Here is a 24,397-nt window from a genome sequence, read left to right as displayed (position 1 = left end):
AAAAATACATAGAATATTTTATTTTAAATTTGTCAAATAGATTAATTAATCGATTAATAATTACTAATAATTATTGTAATTATTAATGTTATCAACATTACTATATTATATATAGATAAAAAATACATGTTAAATATAATACATTACTCCTATATTGATTGATGCAGGATATGCGTACAGCATCACTAGAAATAATCATTAGAAATAAAAGAAAAATTATACTTCAATACATCAACTGCGCATAAAGGTCTGGTAAATAAAACGAGATTGAATAAAAATAACTGTCAATGATTAACTTTTTTAGTAGTTTTATATATATATTCATGCATTATTTATAATTTATTTATGCATTATGTAATTTCATACTTATGCATTATTATTTTATGCTACTGTCTTCCATCCACGCAGCATCTAATACATCATTCTGTGTAATCTATTCGATTCTGATATTTTATTGCTCATTCATGTAAAATATTCTATAGTCAAATTAATATAACAGAACGATGTTACTTGACACAATGTAGTATACAATATATTGCATGCATGTTGTCCGCGTTTTTTTAGGATCATCGTTCAGATTTCAATCTTTCTAAAATCTTTGTAAAACTCTAATATCTCGAGAATTTATGCCATTTGAAATTGATCAATGGCAGAGTGTGATATCTTCATAAAATAGCTCTCTATAAATGAACAAAAGTCTATATAAAATTAAGCAATTTACCATAATAATTTAAATTGTTATTTTATTTAACTAAATGAATTATATAATGCTTGAGTTTTTTCCAATGGTTTAACAAATATTTGCGGTTTTGTATTATAAATACTGCTTCATTTGATCACTCATGGTCCTTTTGATGAAAATCATACTTAATTTATAATAATTCATACATCTTGTAAACTTTATTCCCTACCCAGATAGACAAAAAGATATCTTTTAGATTTCTAAAAGATTTCTTGTTATATCTTAAGATGTCTTGCATTTTTTACGAAAAGATGTCTTTTCGAGATCTAAAAGATGTCTTATGCAACAGTTTCAGATGTCTTTCAGATATCTATAGATGTCTTAAAGATATCTTGCAGAAATTTTAAAGAAGTCTTAAAGTAATCTTTTAGACATAAGAAAAAAAGTTTTAAAGATATCTTTTAAATGTCTTGGAAAATATCTTCTAGATGTCTTAAAGATATCTGAATAGACAAATCGATATTGGGAAAATAAATGTATGTGTATAGTATAACAATGTGTTGCAAACAATTATTGTTTTATTGAATAAAGATCAAGGGAATCTTAACAATCCAGAAAAATATTATTTTATTTCTATCAACGTGCATTGTAATATCGCTGATAGAAATAAAATAATAATTGTACAAATAAGCATTATAAATTAACATAATTTGTTTGAAAAAATTAAGTATATCTTAAAAAACTATAGAATTACTACGAGTTATTTACTGCTAGCATTTGAACATTTGCAAACATATACAAAATATAATATAATGTCGTTTAGTTATAATTTTATAATTATAAAGTTACATTTTATTATACAATTATTATCAAAAAATTATTAATATTTTGAGGTATTGTATATACTTGTAGACAAGATATTTTTTACAAATAGATTACGTTTTCAACAATATGTGTGTGTATTCAGTTCATTATTTTTATAAAGAAATGCATTTTTCTGTTTCAAAAAGTTAAATTATTTTATACTTCGCGTTTGATTGCAGTCGAGGCTTCTTCCATTTTTTCTTTCAAAATCGGACTTATAGTCACAGCCGCATTTTTAACATCTCTCAAGGTTTCGCCGAGTTGTTGTATGCATCGAACGATAATTCCCTCTTGAACGTTCGTCATTTTCATGATCTCCGCGAATTATTTAGCTTGCGCCCATTCGTAGACAACTTCCACTAAACCGAAATTCAATGACGGTATAGTCGACAATTGATATTGCTGCTCTAAACGTTCCAATTCCGCATGCACCTTGTTCGTTATCTCACAACCCTGGAAAAAAAAAGAATATTGTTTTAGTTTTTCGATGCTCTTAATTATTCGATATGTAATTTTCTTTAAACTTTATTAATTATTAAAAAAAAAGACAATTGATGACACGTACATTAGCGAGATTCGGTGTGAATGTAGATTCTGAATATGTGCGTTGTTGAAAGATCAGTGCTGATAGCAGCGCTACTATTTCTGCTGGTTGTAAAACTGTTAACATATTCTTGAGAACCAGCTCCTCAGTTATCAGCAATTCGTTACTACCCATTTGCAACGCGACTCTTCCTTTTAAAGCAACTGCAAATCAATATTAATTGTGTTAGAAAGAAATATTATTCACATGCTGATATATTTAAAACAAGTTTACCATTGCTGTCGAGTTTTCTACAATTAACATCTGTCACTTTAAAATCCTCGAAAACAGCGGGTTTCAACAAAACCCCAATCACTATACCACTATAAATGTCATGGAAGAATAAGGCATAATCATCGTAACCATCCTCGAGAAATAAAAGAAAAATAGATGTAGAATACAAAAAAAGATTTAGATATAGCAGTAGCGTCAATCATGATAATACCAATATATAATTTTTTTTCTTTCTTTGTTTTTAAAGCGTGCATAAATCTATTCATACAATTTAACAATACAATCGCTTGTTAATTATTTCAAATACTAACTCTTAGATCTTTCAGGAAACATTGCACAGGATCAAAGTCTATGACTGGAATTTTTTGAATGCGCTTTATACGGATGCAGATCAACGATTTCCACATTATTGGATACATCGACCGCCTGCAGTTTTCTAGGATTCATATTTGACTTCAGATATAACAAACAGTCATATTCTTGTAGTGAAGGGTGAAATATAGGTTTTATATCCAGATTATCGAACAATAGATTGTCAAATAATCTTAATGATTCCTTCGCGAGTGCACTCATACGATTTAAAATCAACTGAGATGGCGCTCTCCTTGTCCACAAGGATTTCTGTTGATCATAAGAGGTAGATATGAATAAGGGTGATAACGAAGCGCGAGTTGTATTAAATAATGTTTCTACGGCGGAGATTTCTTCATCCGGAAAAAAATTTAATGTAATATATTAATATATATATTATGTAAATAAGCTCAAAAGCAATTACACATAGATAAATTTGGAATAAAAGAGATTGCATTTCTGTTTATCTTTTTATATATCTGAATATATATAATAAATAATAGAATAATAAATAGAATATATAAATTTTCCGGGTAAAAAAAGAAAAAGAAAAAATTTATCAATTATTTCAGTAATTTAATTAATTATTTAAATAATTATTTTATAATGATTCATTTGCAAAAATTTTTACAGTGATGAAAAATTGGAAATATATCAAAACTTACTAGTCATTTCATCATTGAAATTAATGATGACAGGATCAATATTCCAATGAGATCTTGCAACAACTTCTAGAAATCGTAGAAATGCCACTTGCGGCATTTGAGCTGGTTTATAAGGTTCTGGCATTAAATATATCGACGCCATAAGCAATTCAATTACAACTTCCGATACGTGAGTATCATCTAACAATTGTGCTGATAATCACCGTTTTGCCAAACGGCAAGCAGGACCGAATGACGGTTGTTGAGAATGCAATCTACGAAAATGAAAATTGAAGATATATATCACAGAAGTCTATTTCGAATCTTATAAAAAATTTGCTGAACAGTCTCTCTCTGATCTTTTAGATATTTTTGTTAAAAATTTTAGGTAAAAAGAGAGGTTATCCTAAAGATTTTTTTAGTACGATTTTCTAAAATAAGTTTATTATTGTACATATTTTCTATATTTGTATATGTTTTTCAATTTGTACGAAGGAAAAACAGAAAATTATAAGTTTTAAGTGTTAGATTTGTAAATATACCGAAAAAAATTGAACAACTTTTGTAAAATAAGCATTTTTCACATTCATAAAATTTTTACCTTTTTCACTACAAATTATAAGATAGAACATGTACTGCATATTCACACACACAATATATCTTGTTAAGACATTAAATATATAAACAAAAATATATAATTATAATATATTTTAAACATACAGGGTGTCCCATTTTAAATAACGACCTCAAATATCTCCCGAATAATACGTTTTACAGAAAAAATGTTACAAACAAAAGTTGTATGGTTTCTAGGGGGCCATAAGATGGTACCATTGGTTTGACCTTGAAGAGTCATTTGAAGGTCACGTGAAGGTCACTTCAATTTTTTTAAATGGAACACCCTATATATTTTTGCACGTTCTTGTAGCTCATCTCGAGAGCTTTCCAAAACGCTATAATTAAGTTAGTTTTCATTAAGTACTTTCCGAGTTATGAGGCTTGAAATAATTTCTTAATTTTACATAAAACCATAAAATATCTTGTAAAATATTCATTTTTCGATTATCTTACCTTAATACTTTTATGTACAAAATAATGAGAGGAATCAATTGGTGTAAAGAAAACACATAATTGTTTCGAAAAAAAAAATGTAATTGTTAATTGCAAATTACATTTTTTCGTTATTTAAAATGGGACACCCTGTATAAGTCACACTTGGCTTGCCAACTATTTACGATGTGAAAATAAAAAATTATTAAAAAGAGAGAATTTTTTTAAATGTCTTTTAGACATTTATTTAATTATTTTATACTTCGCGTTTGATTGCAATCGAGGTTTCTTCCATTTTTTCTTTCAAAATCGGATCACTTATAGTCGCAGCCGCATTTTTAACATCTCTCAAGGTTTCGCCGAGTTGCTGCATGCATCGAACGATAAATTTGTTCATTCGTGATTTTCATGATCTCCGCGAACGATTTAGCTTGCGTCCATTCGTAGACAACTTCCACCAAACCGAAATTCAATGGCGGTATAGTCGACAATTGATATTGCTGCTCTAAACGTTCCAATTCCGCATGTACCTTGTTCATTATCTCACAACTCTGGAAAAAAAGAACATTGTTTCAGCTTTCCGATGCTCTTAATTATTCGATATGTAATTTTCTTTAAACTTTATTAATTATTAAAAAAAAAAGACAATTGATGACATGTACATTAGAGAGAGAGAGTGTGATTCAGTGTGAGTGTAGGTTCTGAATCTGTGCGTTGTTGAAAGATCAGTGTTGATAGCAGCGCTACTATTTCTGCTGGTTGTAAAACTGTTAACACATTCTTGAGAACCAGCTCCGTTATCAGCAATTCGTTACTACCCATTTGCAACGCGACTCTTCCTTTTAAAGTAATTGCAAATCAATATTAATTGTGTTAGAAAGAAATATTATTCACATGCAACGCTATTACATATATAGAAATACTTTTATCATAATAAACCTCTTTCATTGCAATCTATATATTTCAATTGTTTGAGCAGTGCCACCATATTCAGATAATCTAGATACAGTGCCATTCCTTCATCGTTAAGTTTAAGCCGGAGCTGCCGTTTTTTATCTTCGAGTTGATTTCGCTCGAATACAGGTCTAAACTGTTCTTCGAAATTTGGTATTTCTATACATCTCATGTCGTTAAGCTTGGCTTTTAACTTGTCTCTATGCTTTATTCTTAATTGAAAATCGCTTTTTGATACAGGTTCGACATAAAGACATAAAATTTGAGCATTGGTAGCAGCCTTAAATGATAAAGAAGTTAATTCTTGAATCGCCATTTGACAAGTCTGCCCTGGTGGATCGTTTCTGGAGAAAGGAAATAGCAAATGAATAAGATATTATAAAAATTTTTGCTGCTTTGTTATATTACTTCTTACTTAAATCGTGAGATTTGCCGCTTTTCCCAATCATTCAGCACTAAAGAGCAATCGACTTTTATCTGGCACTTGGTTATTTTCAATATATGCCATGAGTACAAAGTTATGACCTCGTGCGATGCATTAGTGCTCGGAACAAAAAGCCTTTTCTTCGTTAAGCCAATCATTTCGCATCATGTTTTGTATATCTGAGGACTCTTGAATTCAGCAGCTTCGGAATTGGATGCATCCGCATTCTTGAGTATCAACACTCAAGTTGACAAGTATTGAGTAGAACTTTTATGATGCAAGACTTGCAGTAATAAACCTAATTTGTTGTAATGATTCGCATATGATATTGACAAGACTCTGCCTTCGATCAAAGCTTTTGCTGATTTTTTAGATTCGAACAAATAGGGATTTAAAAATTTAACGTCTTCCAGATATTCAACTGCAACTTGATAAAACACAGAGAGCTTCTTTTGTATCTCAGTCAAAGTAGGTAGATTTGATAATTCTCACTCGACTTTTCGTAACTCGATGTTATATGTCGCTGTTTTACTGTTTCTCAATTGTTGTATTACATAGGATAAATCTCTGTATACCTGATAACAGATAAAACAATCTTAAATAATCTTAAATAAAAGAGTGTAACATTGAAACATAATAACAAAAAACATAAATTGCTCACTAAAAAGATTTTTACCTGCTTGTCTTCCATCAGTTTCTTATCTCCAGAAGTCCACAGTCTTTAGGAATCATTATCAATAATATATCAGCAACTAAAATTGCACCATCTGAATCCACACCAAACTTTATTTTCATATCTATCGAAGCACTATATACAGCTCAAACTCGCTCAAGAATCTCAAAAATAACAAGAGTAATATGTTTCATAATATCCACTTTTATCTTTTGTTATTTCCTTATGCCATCCATGATGGCCGAGGATGACGTGGCGCTGTGATGCGCAGAAAATTTGTACGGCTCACGTATGATAGCCGAGTCGCTTGAAAGGCCGAAAATACCAAAAACCGTCACAAAACAATGAAATAGAAAGAGAAAAGCACTCCCCGAAAAGCAGAGGAGGTTATAAGACACTCTATAAGCAAAGCAAGAGAGCACTTCGATTAGCACGTCCGTCATAGTCGAAGGTCCGAACGGAAGTCACGTCCGATGTCCGATCCCGTCCAAGGCCTGGCACCGCCGGTATCAAAAAATTAATTAATTATCTCAACATGTATATGTCTTGCAATTTAAAACTGATTGCCGATTATGAGGAGAATTTGCTTTCAGTTGAAGAGTTAAAGGGAAGAAAAGGTACACCATGTTTTTTTCGAAACATTGAGACGATCCTGGACATTTAAGGATGTTCATCGCCGAGATCGATGAGAAGTTGGTAGCCCTACGCGACAGCCCTAGTCCCTGCAGTGGGGAGACATTGGGGCCCTACATTACTCTATTATACCACCACTTGCCTGTATATATGTCGGCGGTCCTCGTCTCGCGTTTTGTAGCTATCCTGAAGACAATTCGTAAAATCGGGGGGGGGTCTCTCGCACGAAACACGCTTGTCCCGCACACGTCATGTATACACGACTGCACGAACACGATATGCACACCTGTAATTCGCAGCCTCGTCTGACAGCTGCGGGAGTCTAACCACTTTTCCACGCACAGGCCATAAGGCCGCTCCGTTCTGTCGAGTGACGCTCGTCGATCTGAACGAGGGGAACGGAACAGAATGGAATGGAATGGGGACCAGCGGGCCCCTCGGCTCGCGAGGCGAAATCGGCCTTCTCCGAAATCCCTCGGCTCAGCTCGCCTACTTGTTGCGACGAGGACGTATCGAAAATTATTTCAGCATATCGAATATATGCCGAATTCCACGAGATATGGAAGATATCGAGTGTGAACGAAAAAAAAAGAAAAGTGAAACGAGGGAGAGAGAGGGGGGAATGATGATGGGGGGATTTGATGGAACTTTTATGTCCGATCTTATGGCGGCCTCTCACGTTTGTGTTCTGAAGGTCCCTGACATCTCTCGATCTTCTGCCCTTTCTCTCCTAAGCTCTTCTCCTACCTCCGCTCTCTGTCTGATCGCCACACCTTCTTAAAGATCGACTCGAGATCAATCGCGACGGTAACACGCTCGCAAAGAGAAAGAGAGAGGCTTCTAAAAGCGACTTCTAACCGACGCTGTCAAACAGATTCCGTCCTGAATTCGTGTCTTGGTTCTCTCCTTCGCTTCTCTTTGAAGGAGAAAGAGAGAAGCTGGTCTTTCTTCCTTTTTTATCGCTCCATCCTCCTTTCTCTCTTTCTCATACTTCCAATGATGTCTTTCTCCATCTACCTTGCGTCTGTCTACCTTGCTCGGGTTTCATCTTCTACCTGCCTTTCTTTGGATCTTCGCTGCATCAATAGTAGCCCAAGTCAATAAAGGAGAAAGGAGAAGTCGGTCTTCTTTATCTCTTGATCTCTCCTTCTTCGAGGTGTAAAATTTTGTCAGTGTAAAATTGGTGTAAAATTTTGTCAGTGGATGTCTTTTTTCTCCTTTCTGTGCATTTCGCTCGCAAAAACACGCTCAGAGAGACTTTTAGCATGAGACCGTTTCTTCCCTTTACATTTAATATACCCATATATAGACATTGCACTTACTTCCAGAGCTAGATTTTACAGGATGTTACAATTAATGATCGATGATTTCAAGTAGATTATATGTCTCATTCTAGAAGCATAATAATAATAATAATGCTGACCTGTAGAGAAATTATGAGAAAAATATTAAAAGATTGTTTTTTTAAAACAGTCTATTAAACAATTTATTTTTTTATAACAGTCTATTAAACATATAATTTGCAATTTTAATTGAATGAATCATATAATGTTCGAGGCTTATTTCCAACGTTTAATAAATATTTGCGGTCTTGTATTGTCCGGCATAAATAATGCTTCATCATTTGATCATGTGTGGCATCTTCTTTTCGATGAAAATCATACATAATTCACAAATACCATAAATATCATACTTATCTCCTTTCGCAACGATCTATTTATAGAAGACTCTCTAATAACACTATTATATCTTACATCTAGAAAAAAGGAATATACGGTCATCAAGAAAGTTACAAATAGTAGTATTTATTCGAATAAAGTGATTGTAATAATTGAAGGTTGAAAAGATCTGCGTAAGAAAGTGATAAATCGTAGTAAACAAATTACTTGAGAGATAATTTGTCGATATAACAGAAAAAATTATCATAAAACGGGTTTATTCTTTGGAGACAGGAAGCATGCTATTTTATAGCGGCCTATACTTCACCGAGGGAAGTTCAATCTAATCAACGTAACGGCTTGTAGCATTTTGCCGGACAATGCGCTTTGAAGAGAGCTCATGGAAATGAGTTTTTGCTTAACATGATATATCTTGATGTTTAATCGCTGTGTGTTGTGAATAATGGAAAACTAAAAGAGAATTCGGACAAATTTTATGAGAAAAAATTAAAATCAAACTAAAGAAAGAAAATACACACGGTCGATAATAAACCTTATTGCAGTTGTGCAAGCAAATCACAATAAATGAGTTTTTTTTAATTAGAAATTTTTATTTTAGAAATTTATTAAGATTGGAAAGATTAAAGATTTTTTATTCTTTTTAAACGAGAACTCATTATTTATAAACTTCTCAATTTTGTAGATATACACAAATGATTCTTATTTAAGACGAAAGACAATACGAAATAAATTTTTCATTACAGTATATATTTGAAGGATCAAGTTGCGTGTCAAGTTTTGTGGGAACAATGAGAAATAATATACTATCAAATAATAAAATTACTCGTGTCAACATTGTTTCACCGCGATTTGCGTGCAGAGCGGAACTCAATTTTCAATCTTATGACATGAATAATGTTAGTATTAGCTAAATCTAAATTAAGTTTTGAAAATTTTTTTAGTGATTATATCAGAGAAGATTTTTGTTATTACTAATTATATGGATAATGTTAGAAAATCACAATGCGATATAATATAAAATCGTATGATTGAATATTTGCGGGATGTATTGAGGATAAAAGAGAATAAAATATATAAGATGTAAGAAAATGGAAAAAATATTAAAACAAGTTTTTGTATATGTTATTTGAAACAATAATTTTAGATAAAATATTATATTAGTAGCAAAATATACTTAAAATATAAATTAGTAGTATTATAAATATTATATATAAATATTAATATTCATGAAATATAAGCTTTTCTGACAACATGCAGAATATAAAATGTGTGACAGATCTGCCATTAATTATAAACTTAAGAGATTACGTATGTAAGAAGAATTAAAATATAATTGTAGCCTTGATATTTTGTCGATTGTACGAGATCGAGCAATTGAATTTACATTACTTCCATTAATGCATTTTGGCAATTTCTGATTTTCATTTTCTGTTATATGTATATTACTAAAGTGATCACTTAATAAAAATAATTTATACATATTAATTTAATTCTGAATTCTATATTTATATAATGACACACATAAATAAGTTAAAACAATGCACACATTTTGAAATAACCAACTAATTTTATAAAAAGAGTAGCGATAAATTTTGATAATAAATTACGTAAATAACCGACCATACATATCAATTTTAAGAGTTTAAATATAAAATTGGAATAAATTATATATATATATATATATATATATATATATATATATATATATATAAAGTCAACTGCAGTCAATATGCAATCGTTAATTTTAGTCAGTAATCGAAAGGGTTAATACGATACAGGAGCGAAGTTTTTTGACTACATTAAGATTGCATATAAAGAGTGCATATAAAGTTTGTTAAATTGTATATATTATTCAAATGTTTATATTAATAATATGTACATTATTAATATGTACATATAAATAATGCATCGCTGTTTTAATAATAGAAGTTCGTCAGTTGTATAATTAAAGTACTCTTTCATTAAAAATTACAATAATGTTGATTTTGTATCACATAGATATTATAAAATTGCCTTTTTTAAAATTTACATATCATACATATACATAGCATGCATCTCAGCATTGTTGCAAAATAAGAAATCACATTTTCATTTAAATGATTGCAAGTAATTGTAAATTATTACATTTGCTATATGAGAAGTATATAAATAGTTTTGCTGTTATTCATTATTTACTTCAATGCTTATAAATAATAAGTTTCTATAGTATTTCATAATGATAAAATATTTACCATACAGATCACTTATATATAAATAAGTCCAAAATCCATTCACGCAATTCATATTGTGACGAGACATCAACAATAATTAATCGTAAAATCATAAATTTGGATTGAAAAATCTAAATCGGAAATATAATATATTATAAAATAAAATAAAATAAAATAAAATATAAAATAAAATAAAATAATATAAAATAAAATAAACATTATTTTGTATCATTGTTAATAATTGTCAAGAGATTTTCTGTCCACACATTAGTGTTATATTTCTCTAAATTCCAAATCTTTATTATTTTGATTAAAAGTGTTTAAAAATGGACTGTAAAAGAAATATTCTTCACGACATTGAACCTGGAGACGAAATCGTTATTTCTGGTATCGCTGGTAGATTTCCTGAATCTGATAACGTAAAACATCTTCAGCAGAATCTGTTTAACAAGGTAGATCTTGGATCCAATGATGACCGACGATGGAATCACGGTAATATTTAATTCTATCATATTTTATGTATATAATGTGAGGAAATCGTATAATATATTTTTAAAATAAATAAAAATATATTATAATTATATGTAATTTTATTTCTAAATATCCAAATTTGTTATTTATTGACATAATTATAGTTCGCCCAGAAATACCCCATCGCACAGGAAAAATTAATAATTTGGAGAAATTCGATGCAGAATATTTTAATATTTCCTTTAACGAAGTTGCAGTGATAGATCCTATGGGTAGGATGTTACTAGAACATACCTACGAAGCTATTGTCGATGCAGGAGTAAATCCGAAAGATTTACGTGGAACAAAAACTGGAGTTTTTATCGGGGCATGTTTCTCCGAATCAGAGGGAAATTGGTTTTACGAAAAAGTGCAGGTACACAAAATATTATTAATGAACACAACGGTCAATAAATTAGTTCAAACGTGTTGCTTTTTAAAAAATTTTGATAGATGGTATTATTATATATCAATTGTATTATATATCAATTAACTTCCTTGGGAAAAAATATAAGAGTAGTTATTATAAATGCACAAAATCTCTAAATAATATATGTATATATATATATATGTATATCAGGTATCCGGTCCTGTAATTCTTGGATGCAGCAAAGCTATGATGGCAAATCGAATTTCTCATTGGTTGGGTTTAACAGGGCCATCTTATTCAACTGATACTGCTTGCAGTTCAAGTTTGTTTGCTCTGGAGCATGCTTATAAAAGTATGCGATCGGGGGATTGTGACGCTGCTATCGTCGGTGGTGTAAATCTCTGTTTACATCCCAATTCAGCTTTGCTATTCGCAAGACTTGGTATTAAAAATTAAATTAAATTAAACTTAAAATATAGGAAAACGAAATTTAAAATATGAGATATATATATATATATATATACAATATAATATTATAAAATAAATATAATATTATATATATATATATATATATATATATATATATATATATATACAGGGTGAGTCAAAAGTATGTTTTAAAAATTTGTGAGCGTGTTCCTGGATAAAAAGGAAGAACAAATGTTCATATGAACATATGGTCGTAAATGCTTTGTTGTCGAGATAATGGACATAAATCAGCAGTATCAAATAATGCTTTATTTGAACGTTTACAATTTTGTTATTGTTGTTTATAAGAGATGTTCTACATGTCCTCCATCATTTTCAACACATGCTTGAGCACGACGTCCGCATGACCAAAACCAAACCAAATCACACTACCAACCAAAAAAAAAATAATGCTTTATTTGCAATTTTGTTATTGTTGTTTTTTTTTTGTTTTTTGTTTTTTTTTTGGTTGGTAGTGTGGTTTGGTTTGGCTTTGGTCATACGGACGTCGTGCTCAAGCATGTGTTGAAAATGATGGAGGACATGTAGAACATCTCTTATAAACAACAATAACAAAATTGTAAACGTTCAAATAAAGCATTATTTGATACTGCTGATTTATGTCCATTATCTCGACAACAAAGCATTTGCGACCATATGTTCATATGAACATTTGTTCTTCCTTTTTATCCAGGAACACGCTCACAAATTTTTAAAACATACTTTTGACTCACCCTGTATATATATATATATATAATTTTAAAAATAATTTGAAAATATACACTCAAACATATTTCAATATATATTATAATTTATAATTGTTTTGATTCTAGGAGTTTTATCACATGATGGAATTTGTAGATCTTTCGATGAAAACGCAAACGGTTATATGCGTAGCGAAACAATTGGTACAATATTTTTGCAAAAAGCAAAGAGAGCTAAGAGAATATATGCAACTGTTGTGTACGCCAAGACGAATTGTGACGGATTCAAAGAACAAGGCATTACTTTCCCGTCCAGCGAAATGCAAGGAGTTTTACTTCAAGAGTTTTATGATGAATGCGGTATATCACCGTCTAATATAGCTTTTATGGAGGCTCACGCTACCGGTACTAGAGTTGGCGATCCGGAAGAAATCAATGCAATTGACAAAGTTTTCTGCAAGGATAGACAGACGCCACTGTTAATTGGGTCTGTTAAATCAAATTTGGGTCACTCTGAGGCTGCTGCAGGTTTATGTCAAATTGCTAAGGTAAGAGTATAGTTACAATACGTAAATTATTGTATTACTTTATTTATATTTCAAACTTTATTTACGTCATAAATACTAATGTATTAAATTTAACGTAAACAAATTAGTACTGCTTTTAGTTTCTCCTTGCTCTTAATATATTAATTTTAATGATATATGAATGATAATGAATATTAATTTAAAAACAATAAAGAAGGAAGATAGAGAATGAAGAAAAATCTCTGATAAAACTATTTTTCGTAAGGTTATAATTGCTATGCAAACTGGTATAATACCACCGAATATAAACTTTACAAAAGAACGACAAGATATCAAGGCTTTTAAGGAAGGAAGAATACGTGTGGTAAATATCGCAACACCATGGAAGCCTGGTTTCGCGGGCATTAATTCATTTGGCTTTGGCGGAGCCAATTGTCATATTTTACTACAATCTAATTTGAAGCAAAAAGTTAATGGTGGGACACCAAACGACGATTTACCGCGACTCGTCATCGTGTCTGGTCGAAGTGAACAAGCAGTAGAATTATTATTAAATGAGGTATACACAACTTTTGCGTTTTATATCATTGATGAAAGCCTATATTTATATTATATTATGTTATATTATATATACATACATATATATATATATATATATATATATACAGGGTGAGCCATTTTAATTAACGCACGCAATTATTTCGGAAACAAAGCATTTTAGAGAAAAATGTTTCAGACAAAAGTTTTATGGTTTCGAGGGGGCCATAAGATGGTATCATTGGTTTGATACTGAAGAGTCATTTGAAGGTCACGTGAAGGTCACTTCAATTTTTTTAAATGGAACACCCTATATATTTTTGCACACTCTTGTAGCTTATCTCGAGAGCTTTCCAAAACACTATAATTAAGTACCTTTTCGTTAAGTACTTTTTGAGTTATGAGGCTTGAAATAATTTCTTAATTTTACATAAACCGTAAAATATCTTGTAAAATATTCATTTCTCGATTATCTTACCTTAATCCTTTTACGTACAAAATAATGAGAGGAATCAATTGGTGTAAAGAAAACACATAGTTGTTTTTAAGAAAAAATATGGAATTGTTAATTGCAAATTACATATTTTTTCTTCAAAACAACTATGTGTTTTCTTTAGAACAATTGATTCCTCTCATTATTTTGTACGTAAAAGTATTAAGGTAAGATAATCGAAAAATGAATATTTTACAAGATATTTTACGGTTTATGTAAAATTAAGAAATTATTTCAAGCCTCATAACTCAAAAAGTACTTAACGAAAAGGTACTTAATTATAGTGTTTTGGAAAGCTCTCGAGAAAAGCTACAAGAGTGTGCAAAAATATATAGGGTGTTCCATTTAAAAAAATTGAAGTGACCTTCACGTGACCTTCAAATGACTCTTCAGTATCAAACCAATGATACCATCTTATGGCCCCCTCGAAACCATAAAACTTTTGTCTGAAACATTTTTCTCTAAAATGCTTTGTTTCCGAAATAATTGCGTGCGTTAATTAAAATGGCTCACCCTGTATATATATATTGTTTTATTAAAATGAATACATAAATTTGTCTGATAGATCGAAAATCAACCGATAGATGTTGAATATGTTCGGATGTTGCATGATCTTTACGCTGACGATATACAAGGTCATCCTTACAGAGGATACGCGATTATTGAATCTAAAGTATCTGCAAAAATAAGAGAAATACATCATTATTCAGATAAAAAGAAGCCGATCTGTTTCATGTTTTCCGGCATAGGATCGCAATGGTCTGGCATGGGTATGCATCTTTCTTTGCATATACACACAAACACAAACACACACTCACAAACACATACATACATATATATACATAAATTAGTTACAATTAAATTATTTCAATTTATGCGCAGGTCAAGCATTACTACAATTTCCGGCATTTTATAAAACTATGGAAAAATGCGATATTATTTTAAGGACACGTGGAATGTGCATCACGAACATATTAACAAATAAACACGAAACAATCTTTAATAATATATTAAATTCGTTAGTTGGCATCACTGTAATGCAGGTGATGAGTAATTCTAATTATCGCATAAATCATTCAAATTATATAAGTTATTTAGAAGGAATTTACAAAAAGAAATATTTCATTTTTATTTTCTTTAGATCGGATTAATCGAACTTCTAAAGTCCGTAAATATCGTGCCAAATCATGTTATTGGTCATTCGATCGGTGAACTCTGTTGCGGATACGTGACTGGTAACTTTACAATGGAACAAGTGCTTCTATCCTCGTATTATATAGGATTGGCGTTGAATGAAACAAAAATAGTTCATGGCGCTATGGCGGTCATAGGTCTTAGTTATGAGAACGCGAAAAAAATATGTCCACTGGACATTGACATAATCTCCGCTAAAAGTCAAAATACTTGCACCATAAGTGGGCCAAAAAAATCAGTAACAACATTTATAACAAAATTACAGGTACTTTTATGTATTTTCTCTGGCTTAATTAAATATTTTATTTTTAATAAAATAAATTATATGAGCAATAACATCAAATTCCCATTTATACTTTTTTAGGATAATAATATCTTTACTGAAGAAATTAACTGCAGCAATATTCCTCTTCACAGTCGTCATCTCGCATCTGCGAGAGCTACGATTTTGGCTTACTTAAATCAAATAATACCTAATAACATGAAACATAGTCTGATGTGGCAAGGTCCATTTTGCGAAATGCGTGGATTGTCTTATGCTGAATATTTTACAAATAATCTATTAGGTTCTGTACTTTTCGAGAAAACTGCAAGAAGGGAAAACTGGGTTCTTAAAAATTCGATAATTGTTGAAATTGCACCGGATGGAATTTTTCAAAGCGTTATGAAAGAATTGACCGATACGACGATAAATATTGCATTACTTCAACGTCATCACGAAGACAATGTTAAAATATTTTTGCAAGGATTAGGAAAAATGTATAACAATGGTTTGCAACCGCAATTAGCGAATTTATATCCGACTGTACAATTTCCTGTCAGCCGTGGAACTCCAATGATTTCTCCATCAATCAAGTATATAAAACATTATATCTATTGATTTACACATAAGAATACAGAGAAAAGATAAAATAATTGATTATGATTTAACGACGTTTTATATAAAAAAAATTGTTGAATAGTAAAACATATTTCCTTTGATGTTCTAGATGGAATCATTCCGAAGATTGGTATGTAATGAGTTTTAAAACAAAAAAGAAGATTACTTCCGGGGATAGAAATATTAACATCACATTGAAAGATGAAGCATTCGATTATATGAGTGGCCACGTAATCGACGGAAGAAACTTATTGCCAGCCACGGGATATCTTGTTCTGGTTTGGGACACGATTAGTATGCTGAAGGGTCAGTGGCTTAATGACATATCGATTGTATTTGAAAATGTCAAATTTCTTCGGGCAACGCATATTCCGAAGGAGGGAGATTTGGACTTAACAATAATGGTGCAGAAAGGTAGATTTTATTTAGAATAGAAACTTATATTCTGCAAACAACTTTTAAACACATCATTAATAACTGTAATACAAAAATAAATATTTAAGACAATAATTATGTATTTATTGTTTAGGCACTGGAAAGTTTGAAATAATAGAGGGAGATAATGCTATTGTTACTGGTGCAGCACGTATTGCATCAGATCCTGCTAAAGAAAAAATATCGAATCATTTCTTATTAGAAAATTGCGAGGATGAGGAAGAAGTCATGACAATAAGAGACATCTACAAAGAACTTAAATTACGTGGATATCAATATGCTAATTTATTTCGAGGATTAAAAAGCTCATCCGCTACTGGAAAACGAGGACACATAGATTGGACGAATAATTGGGTGACGTTTATGGATGCTATGTTGCAAATAAAAATCTTTGGAATTGATATGAGAAATCTTTATGTTCCTACGGAGATACAAAAATTAGTGATCGATACGAAGCTCCATACTCAGTGTATACAAAATATAACAAATGAAGTAAAACGTAAGTTTGCTAAACGATGTATATAGATGTTGTTTAGGGAAAGTTTAGAGAATGTTGTTTTCTTTTTTTAATTGTTTTATACATTCAACGATTTAAATATCTTGGAAGTTTTAAAAATAAAGAATAATAATACAAATATATTACTTTCTTTCAAATAATGATCATTTTAATAATTTTAAAGAATAATTAAAATTTTATTTTGAAATTGTATGTAGAGCTTCCTGTACGCGTGTATAAAGATATGGAAACGATAGTATCAGGTGGGGTCGAAATTCGTGGTGTAAAAGCCACTTCTATATTCCGTCGAAAGCCACCAGCGAGTCCTGTTCTCGAAGAATATAGATTCGTAGCGCATCGCGACCGAACCGAAGTTTCTTTACAAGACAGCATAATCTTATCGACGCATCTTGCTCTGGAATATCATCAAATGACGAAAGTAAACGTTATCGAATTGATTGAAGATGGTGATGAGATATCAACAGAAGAATTAGCGTCTCCATTCATTTTCGAAGTCTTAAATAATCTGCCGTTGATTAAACCAAACATAAATTTAATAACTAGAACCGATCGTTTTGCTTCTATTACCCTTCCTCCAAAAATTACGATTTCACAATCTATGAAGCTATCAAAGGACGATAATGCAATATTAATCGCTGGATATAATCTATTGACAAATGATAAGAGCGAAACATTAAAGGAAATTCTGTCGGCATTAAAGGATGGCGGATTCTTAATAACACGAGGACAACCGTTGACAAAAGATGATATTAAAAATGCGGAGACTCACGATTTAGCAATAGTCCTTGAAAAACGCACGAAAAAAGAACATATTGTACTCTTAAAGAAAAGAAAAAGATTGTGGAGAAAGACAGAAGTTATTAGCGTGAATAATTATGAATTCTCTTGGTTGGAGCGACTAATATCGAGCTTAAATGTCGAGAATAATGTAGCGAGAATAATTTTAGTAGGCGAAAAAGATTCGGAATGCGGTTTATTAGGTCTTGTAAATTGTTTGAGAAGAGAACCAGGCGGAGAATTAATAAGAGCTGTGTTGATCCAAGATGAGACAGCACCGAAATTTTCTTTAGACGAACCGTTCTATGCTGAACAACTCCAGATCGATCTCATTACAAATGTTCTGCGTCCAGGAATGATATGGGGATCATACAGACATCTTCCGCTAAGACCTTTAGCGCCAAAACTCTCGTATCATGCTTTAGTCAATCAAATGGTACGTATCCGATTTTTTGTATAAAATAAGACTATTTCTGTCTTATTATCTTTTAAGTAAGTCATTTTTTGATAATATTTTCTACAATAGAATGTATTCTCGTTAGATTCGCGGTGATTTGAATTCATTTCGCTGGATCGAGGGACCGATTGTTTCGAGTTATCAGCACGAAAATCTTGTTCGCATAGTTTATGCATCTATTAATTTTAAAGATGTAATGATAGCCACGGCTAGAATCATCATGGATGAATACATGTCACGCGGACGATTAGAAGAATGTCTGATAGGTTTGGAATATGTCGGAATCGATAGTGCTGGCCGCAGAGTAATGGGTATTTTTGAAAATAGGTACGTTATTGTTACTTATTCACAAGTAATTTTAGCTTAAAACTATACTAGAAAATATACAATTTAAATTATTTATGTAATTTATATCTGATAAAAATTTCGTCCATATGTTGATATTTTAATTTCAAAAAAAAGCTAAAAGATTTATTTAAAAATCTTTATTACTTTTTTTGAAAAAAACAAAATAAAACTATATATTTTATTTTTTGTAAATAATAAAATTTTCTTCTAGATGTATAGCAAATATGCGCATAGCCGATAGAGCTTTATGCTGGTATGTTCCCGACGAATGGACTCTGGAGGACGCTGCAACAGTCCCGTGCGCTTATGGCACATGTTGTTACGGATTATATGTAAAGACAAGAATGAAGAAAGATGACAAAATATTAATTCATTCGGGCACTGGCGCTGTTGGTCAAGCAGCGATTCATCTCGCGCTTCACGAAGGTTGCGAAGTATTCGTCACTGTCGGGACTCCGGAAAAGCGGAAATTTATAAGAGAGACCTTCCCATCTATTCCAGAGGATCATATTGGAAATTCACGCGACACTAGTTTCGAGCAAATGATATTCCGACAGACCGAAGGTCGCGGTGTAGATATTGTACTGAATTCATTAGCCGAAGAAAAACTTCATGCTTCTATTCGTTGTCTCGCGAAAAATGGACGTTTCTTGGAGATTGGCAAGTTCGATTTTATGGCTAACAATATGTTGGACTTATCAATGTTTTCGAAAGGCATAACATTTTACAGCGTTATGTTGGATAATTTATTCTCAGCTACTGAGGAACGAAGAATGGCACTGAATAAAGTACTAGTCAATGGTCTTATTAGAGGAGCCATCAAACCAACCAGCAGGAAAGTTTTTCAAAGAGATGAAATTGAGGCTGCATTTAGATATATGGCAGCTGGAAAGCATATTGGAAAAGTAAGTCGATTAATATTTAAAGTTAATTGTTATTTTATTTATCATTATGTTCGCATTAAATATCAATCATATATCAGAAAAGACAGCGCATGTTAATTTACAATCAAGTTTATGTATTACAATTTGTTTCAGATAATTATCAAAATACATAAGGAAGATGAATCTATAGATGCACCCATTCCGACACTTCCGCGTTATTATTGTATGGCGGACAAGACTTACATTATTTTCGGTGGCTTAGGTGGTTTCGGTCTAGAATTAGCCGATTGGTTGGTCATTCGAGGTGCCGAGAATCTCGTGCTGGTCTCGCGCAAAGGAATAAAGAACGGATATCAGCAAATGAAAATCGAATTGTGGAAATCTTACGGAGTTAAGGTGTTGTTAATATCGGATATGGACGCATCGAATGTCGATAGTTGTGAACAAGTATTGAGAACAGCGGAGAAACTAGCGCCAGTAGACGCTATATTCAATCTTGCTGTGGTGTTGAACGATAAAATTTGCCAGAATCACACTATAGAGACATTTCAGGAACCGTTTAGAGCAAAAGCTTGGACGACGAAGAATTTAGATCAATTGTCTAGAAAAATATGTCCTCAGTTGCGGCACTTTGTTGTCTTTTCTTCAGTTTCCTGTGGTCGAGGAAATGCTGGGCAGACCAATTATGGTATGGCGAATTCCATTATGGAAAGAATTTGCGAGAAAAGAGTACAAGAAGGTCTACATGGATTGGCGATTCAATGGGGTGCAATAGGCGATGTCGGTCTGGTAGCTGATATGCAAGACGACGATAAGGAAATGGTAATTGGCGGTACTTTGCAACAAAAGATAACCTCTTGTATCGAGAAATTCGAGGAATTTCTGTTACAAGAGCATCCCGTAGTAGCGAGTATGGTTGTAGCTGAGAAGCGTTCGGACGCTTTTGGTGCAAGTAATATTGTTGAAACTGTGGCTAATATTATGGGTAAGAATAATAAATTAATCAATTAATGAATGAATCGAGTTAATATAATAACGAAAATTTAATATGTTAATGTAGGTTTGAAGGACTTAAATAACGTGGCTCGTCATACACCTTTACCGGAACTCGGCGTGGACTCGATGACAGCTGTGGAAATTAGACAGACTTTGGAACGGGAATTCGATGTTTTTCTTACAGCGCAGGATATTCGTTATCTCAATTTTGCTAAACTTATAGAGATGTTTGACAAAGATACATCGAAGGATAAAATCGGTCGAAATGAGAACGAGCTAACTGGTATTAAACTGTTCGTTCGTTTGATAGGCAACGATGATCTGATTCCCGACATTTGTGTGGATTTGTCAACAAAAAGAAACATAGCGAGAAGCGAAATATTTTTAGTGCCAGGTATAGAAGGCTGCGGAAATATATTTGATTCGCTGGTACATCAAATTGAAGCTCCTGCGACGTGCTTACAGCATGGAGCGTATAATATTGGCACAGGGTGTACTTCAGTAAACGAGATCGCTGATCGTCTCTTAAGAGTATACATTTTATATCTAATTACTATCTTTTAATTACTCTTTTTTTATATATCATCTCATAGAATATTAGAATAGCAGAGTAAAATTAATAGCATTGTTTTTCAAATATATTTTATTATATCTTATAATTCTTTATTTGTTTGCAGAATGTTATGAGCAAGAAGAAATTAAGTCAGAACTTTGTAATAGTGGGTTATTCATTGGGATCATTGATCGCAATTGAATTAGTGAGAAAATTAGAAGAGATGAATCTTCAAGGTCGATTAGTGCTTATCGATGGCGCACCTGAGCAAATGAAAGCAATAGCGAGTCAACATTTATCTTTTAAGACGATTACCGAATTAGAAAATAATATTCTTTTGGGTATAATGGATACAATACAATCAACACTTAGTGGGAAGGTATATTATTCACAGACATTTTCTTTGAATGAGCCGTTTTTGATAAAAAATAAATATAATTAAATAATTTAATTTTGCAGCTTCTTTTGGAATTAAATAAATGCACCAACTGGAATGAAAAATTAGATGTTTTCCTATCTCATGTTCCTCCAACTTATACACTATTGTCAGCTGATAATAATAAATCTGTGTGTACAACAATTTACGAGCGATTGATCGCAGTTCATAAATATGATATCGCACAATTACCGAAAATTGAATCACCAATAGTTCTTTTAAAGCCTACGATACAATCATTGTCTTTTCCTCAAGAAGATTATGGATTACATAAGGTAATTGATGTAATAATTATGAGAAGATCACTTATTCAGCATAGTAGTTCTAATCAGCAAAATAATTTTCAGATTACTAAAGGAAAGGTAAAAGTATGTTACATCGAAGGTAATCATATTACAATGCTGGATAACAATAAAGTCGTAGCTGCGATCAATGGAGAACATGTCGAAAGTGTCAAGAATTTAAAATTAGATTTAACAGTTCATGATAACGTAACATCTATTAAAGACACTTATACAAGATCATAAAAGCAATATATTGAGATATTTTAAATTCGAAAATATTTAACTTTGTTTAATTAAAAATTAACGAAATATATATATATATATATATATATACACACACACACACACACACACACACATATATATATATATATATATATATATATATATATATATATATATATGTATATATTGTAGCGTGCGTGGCGCCTGGGTCTGTGAACCGCGGTTGCAAAGAGATAGACAGATGACGCGAGAGAAAGAGAGGAGTAACGAAAATGAAAAAGAACACACACGAAGGTTAAGAATTGTATTGATTTTTCGAGAGGTAATAAAAGTGTTACGAAAAAGTGTTATGAAAAGATCGACTACAATATATACATATATATATATATATATATATATATATATATATATATATATATGTGTGTGTGTGTGTATATATATATATATATATATATATATATATATATATATATATATATATATATATATTTCGTTAATTTTTAATTAAACAAAGTTAAATATTTTCGAATTGTAAAATATCTCAATATATTGCTTTTATATTATATTTCATTAATATAATAAACTATTTAAAATTAAATACGTTTATTTGACACTTAGAAATTAATGAAACAATTATTTGTTAATGTATTCTCTATGCAAAATTGTATTAATATAATATTATTAAGCAATTATATAATATATATATATATATATATATATATATATATATATATATATATAATTGCTTGATAATATTATATTAATACAATTTTGCATAGAGAATACATTAACAAATAATTGTTTCATTAATTTCTAAGTGTCAAATAAACGTATTTAATTTTAAATAGTTTATTATATTAATGAATGTAAAAAATTGCAATAGGTTTTTGAAAGAATGTAAAATTTTATTTATCCACTCATACTTTTTATTAATCATATATAATTTTTACTTATATTTATGATATTTTTTTATAAATATAATAAAAAACATGATAAATATAGATAAAAATTATACTTGATTAATAGAATTATGGGTGATAACGAATATTATTAAATGAATGAATAAAGAAAGGTTTCATGCTTCCAAAAGCAATGCAATATATATTCTATACATTTAGTAATTTAATGCTGAGAATTCTTATATATTCTTTAGCAGACTTATAGTTGTAAGACTTATTAAATTTAATTCTTTAAAACTTTATTGTTATTGCCATAAAATCGTAACAAGATTATTTTTAAAAAGTCGACATTTTTGGTGTCTTCTTTAAAAAATTGTACAAAAAAGTAATGTATATTAAATTGATCAAATAAATTAATTGATTAAAAATTTATGTTGTCAGTATTATTATTATAGATAATTTATTGCTCATGATATATCTTATAACCATTGATTGCAAAATATGTGTGTAATATTGATAGATTAAAGAAGATAAAAAGAATTTAGGCTAATCGGATTGAAATACAAATTCGCATTTCACAATATCGCGTTCGATGACGAAAGTAACATGCCGTGAATGCACTTATTGTTAGCCTCATGTTCGATGTCGAGAATAACACATTGTAAGTAAACTTACCCACTCATAGACGTAGGAAATTTCCTGTGTTTACGGTCGTTGCATGCTCGACATTAAGAAAGCTATCAAAATACGCAATTTCTGCAAGAACAGTTTTTTAACAATAATATATAATTGTATATAGTTGCAGCAATATATAGTTCTATTTTTTAAAAGCAACAGAGAGAGTATTAAACTCGCATCAAATGGATAAAATTTTCGCACACTATTAATTTTTTTGATAATTAAGCTGTTAAATTGCACAATC

The 24,397-nt window shown here is 30.9% G+C and overlaps 1 protein-coding gene and 1 pseudogene across 2 annotated transcripts; one reads left to right on the top strand and one right to left on the bottom strand.

Annotated features, from left to right (window-relative positions):
• Positions 1–1,240: 1,240 nt before the first annotated feature.
• LOC145967936 (superkiller complex protein 2-like) lies at positions 1,241–7,228 on the bottom strand (annotated as a pseudogene). Its single transcript, XR_014437618.1, has 5 exons — positions 6,463–7,228; positions 5,778–6,361; positions 5,348–5,706; positions 2,112–2,293; positions 1,241–1,999 (listed from the first exon to the last, which is right to left on the bottom strand). The product of XR_014437618.1 is annotated as a superkiller complex protein 2-like (transcript).
• Positions 7,229–11,075: 3,847 nt separating this feature from the next.
• Positions 11,076–22,962, top strand: LOC145968435 (fatty acid synthase-like). The gene is made up of 19 exons (XM_083093879.1): positions 11,076–11,473; positions 11,617–11,867; positions 12,072–12,303; positions 13,163–13,581; positions 13,826–14,119; positions 15,156–15,360; positions 15,473–15,633; positions 15,732–16,049; positions 16,149–16,639; positions 16,774–17,078; positions 17,194–17,598; positions 17,814–18,829; positions 18,936–19,177; positions 19,410–20,103; positions 20,236–21,067; positions 21,143–21,609; positions 21,756–22,010; positions 22,091–22,342; positions 22,415–22,962. Exons 1-19 carry the CDS (start codon positions 11,308–11,310, stop codon positions 22,592–22,594), a joined length of 7,185 nt encoding a protein of 2,394 aa, XP_082950005.1. The 5' UTR covers positions 11,076–11,307; the 3' UTR covers positions 22,595–22,962.
• Positions 22,963–24,397: the final 1,435 nt, after the last annotated feature.

Source organism: Camponotus vicinus, unplaced genomic scaffold (genome assembly GCF_025532165.1).
Source record: "Camponotus vicinus isolate PSW18456_S1 unplaced genomic scaffold, iyCamVici1.0 SCAF_3, whole genome shotgun sequence".
In the NCBI taxonomy this organism is placed as follows: domain Eukaryota; kingdom Metazoa; phylum Arthropoda; class Insecta; order Hymenoptera; family Formicidae; genus Camponotus; species Camponotus vicinus.
This window is presented reverse-complemented; position numbering and strand designations above follow the sequence as displayed.

Excerpts from the sequence above, each read along its gene's own strand:
- LOC145968435 (XM_083093879.1), top strand. The coding sequence starts at position 11,308 with ATGGACTGTAAAAGAAATATTCTTCACGACATTGAACCTGGAGACGAA. Across the intron at positions 11,474-11,616 it reads TGACCGACGATGGAATCACG|TTCGCCCAGAAATACCCCAT; the intron begins GTAATATTTAAT and ends ACATAATTATAG. Across the intron at positions 21,068-21,142 it reads AACTGTGGCTAATATTATGG|GTTTGAAGGACTTAAATAAC; the intron begins GTAAGAATAATA and ends ATGTTAATGTAG.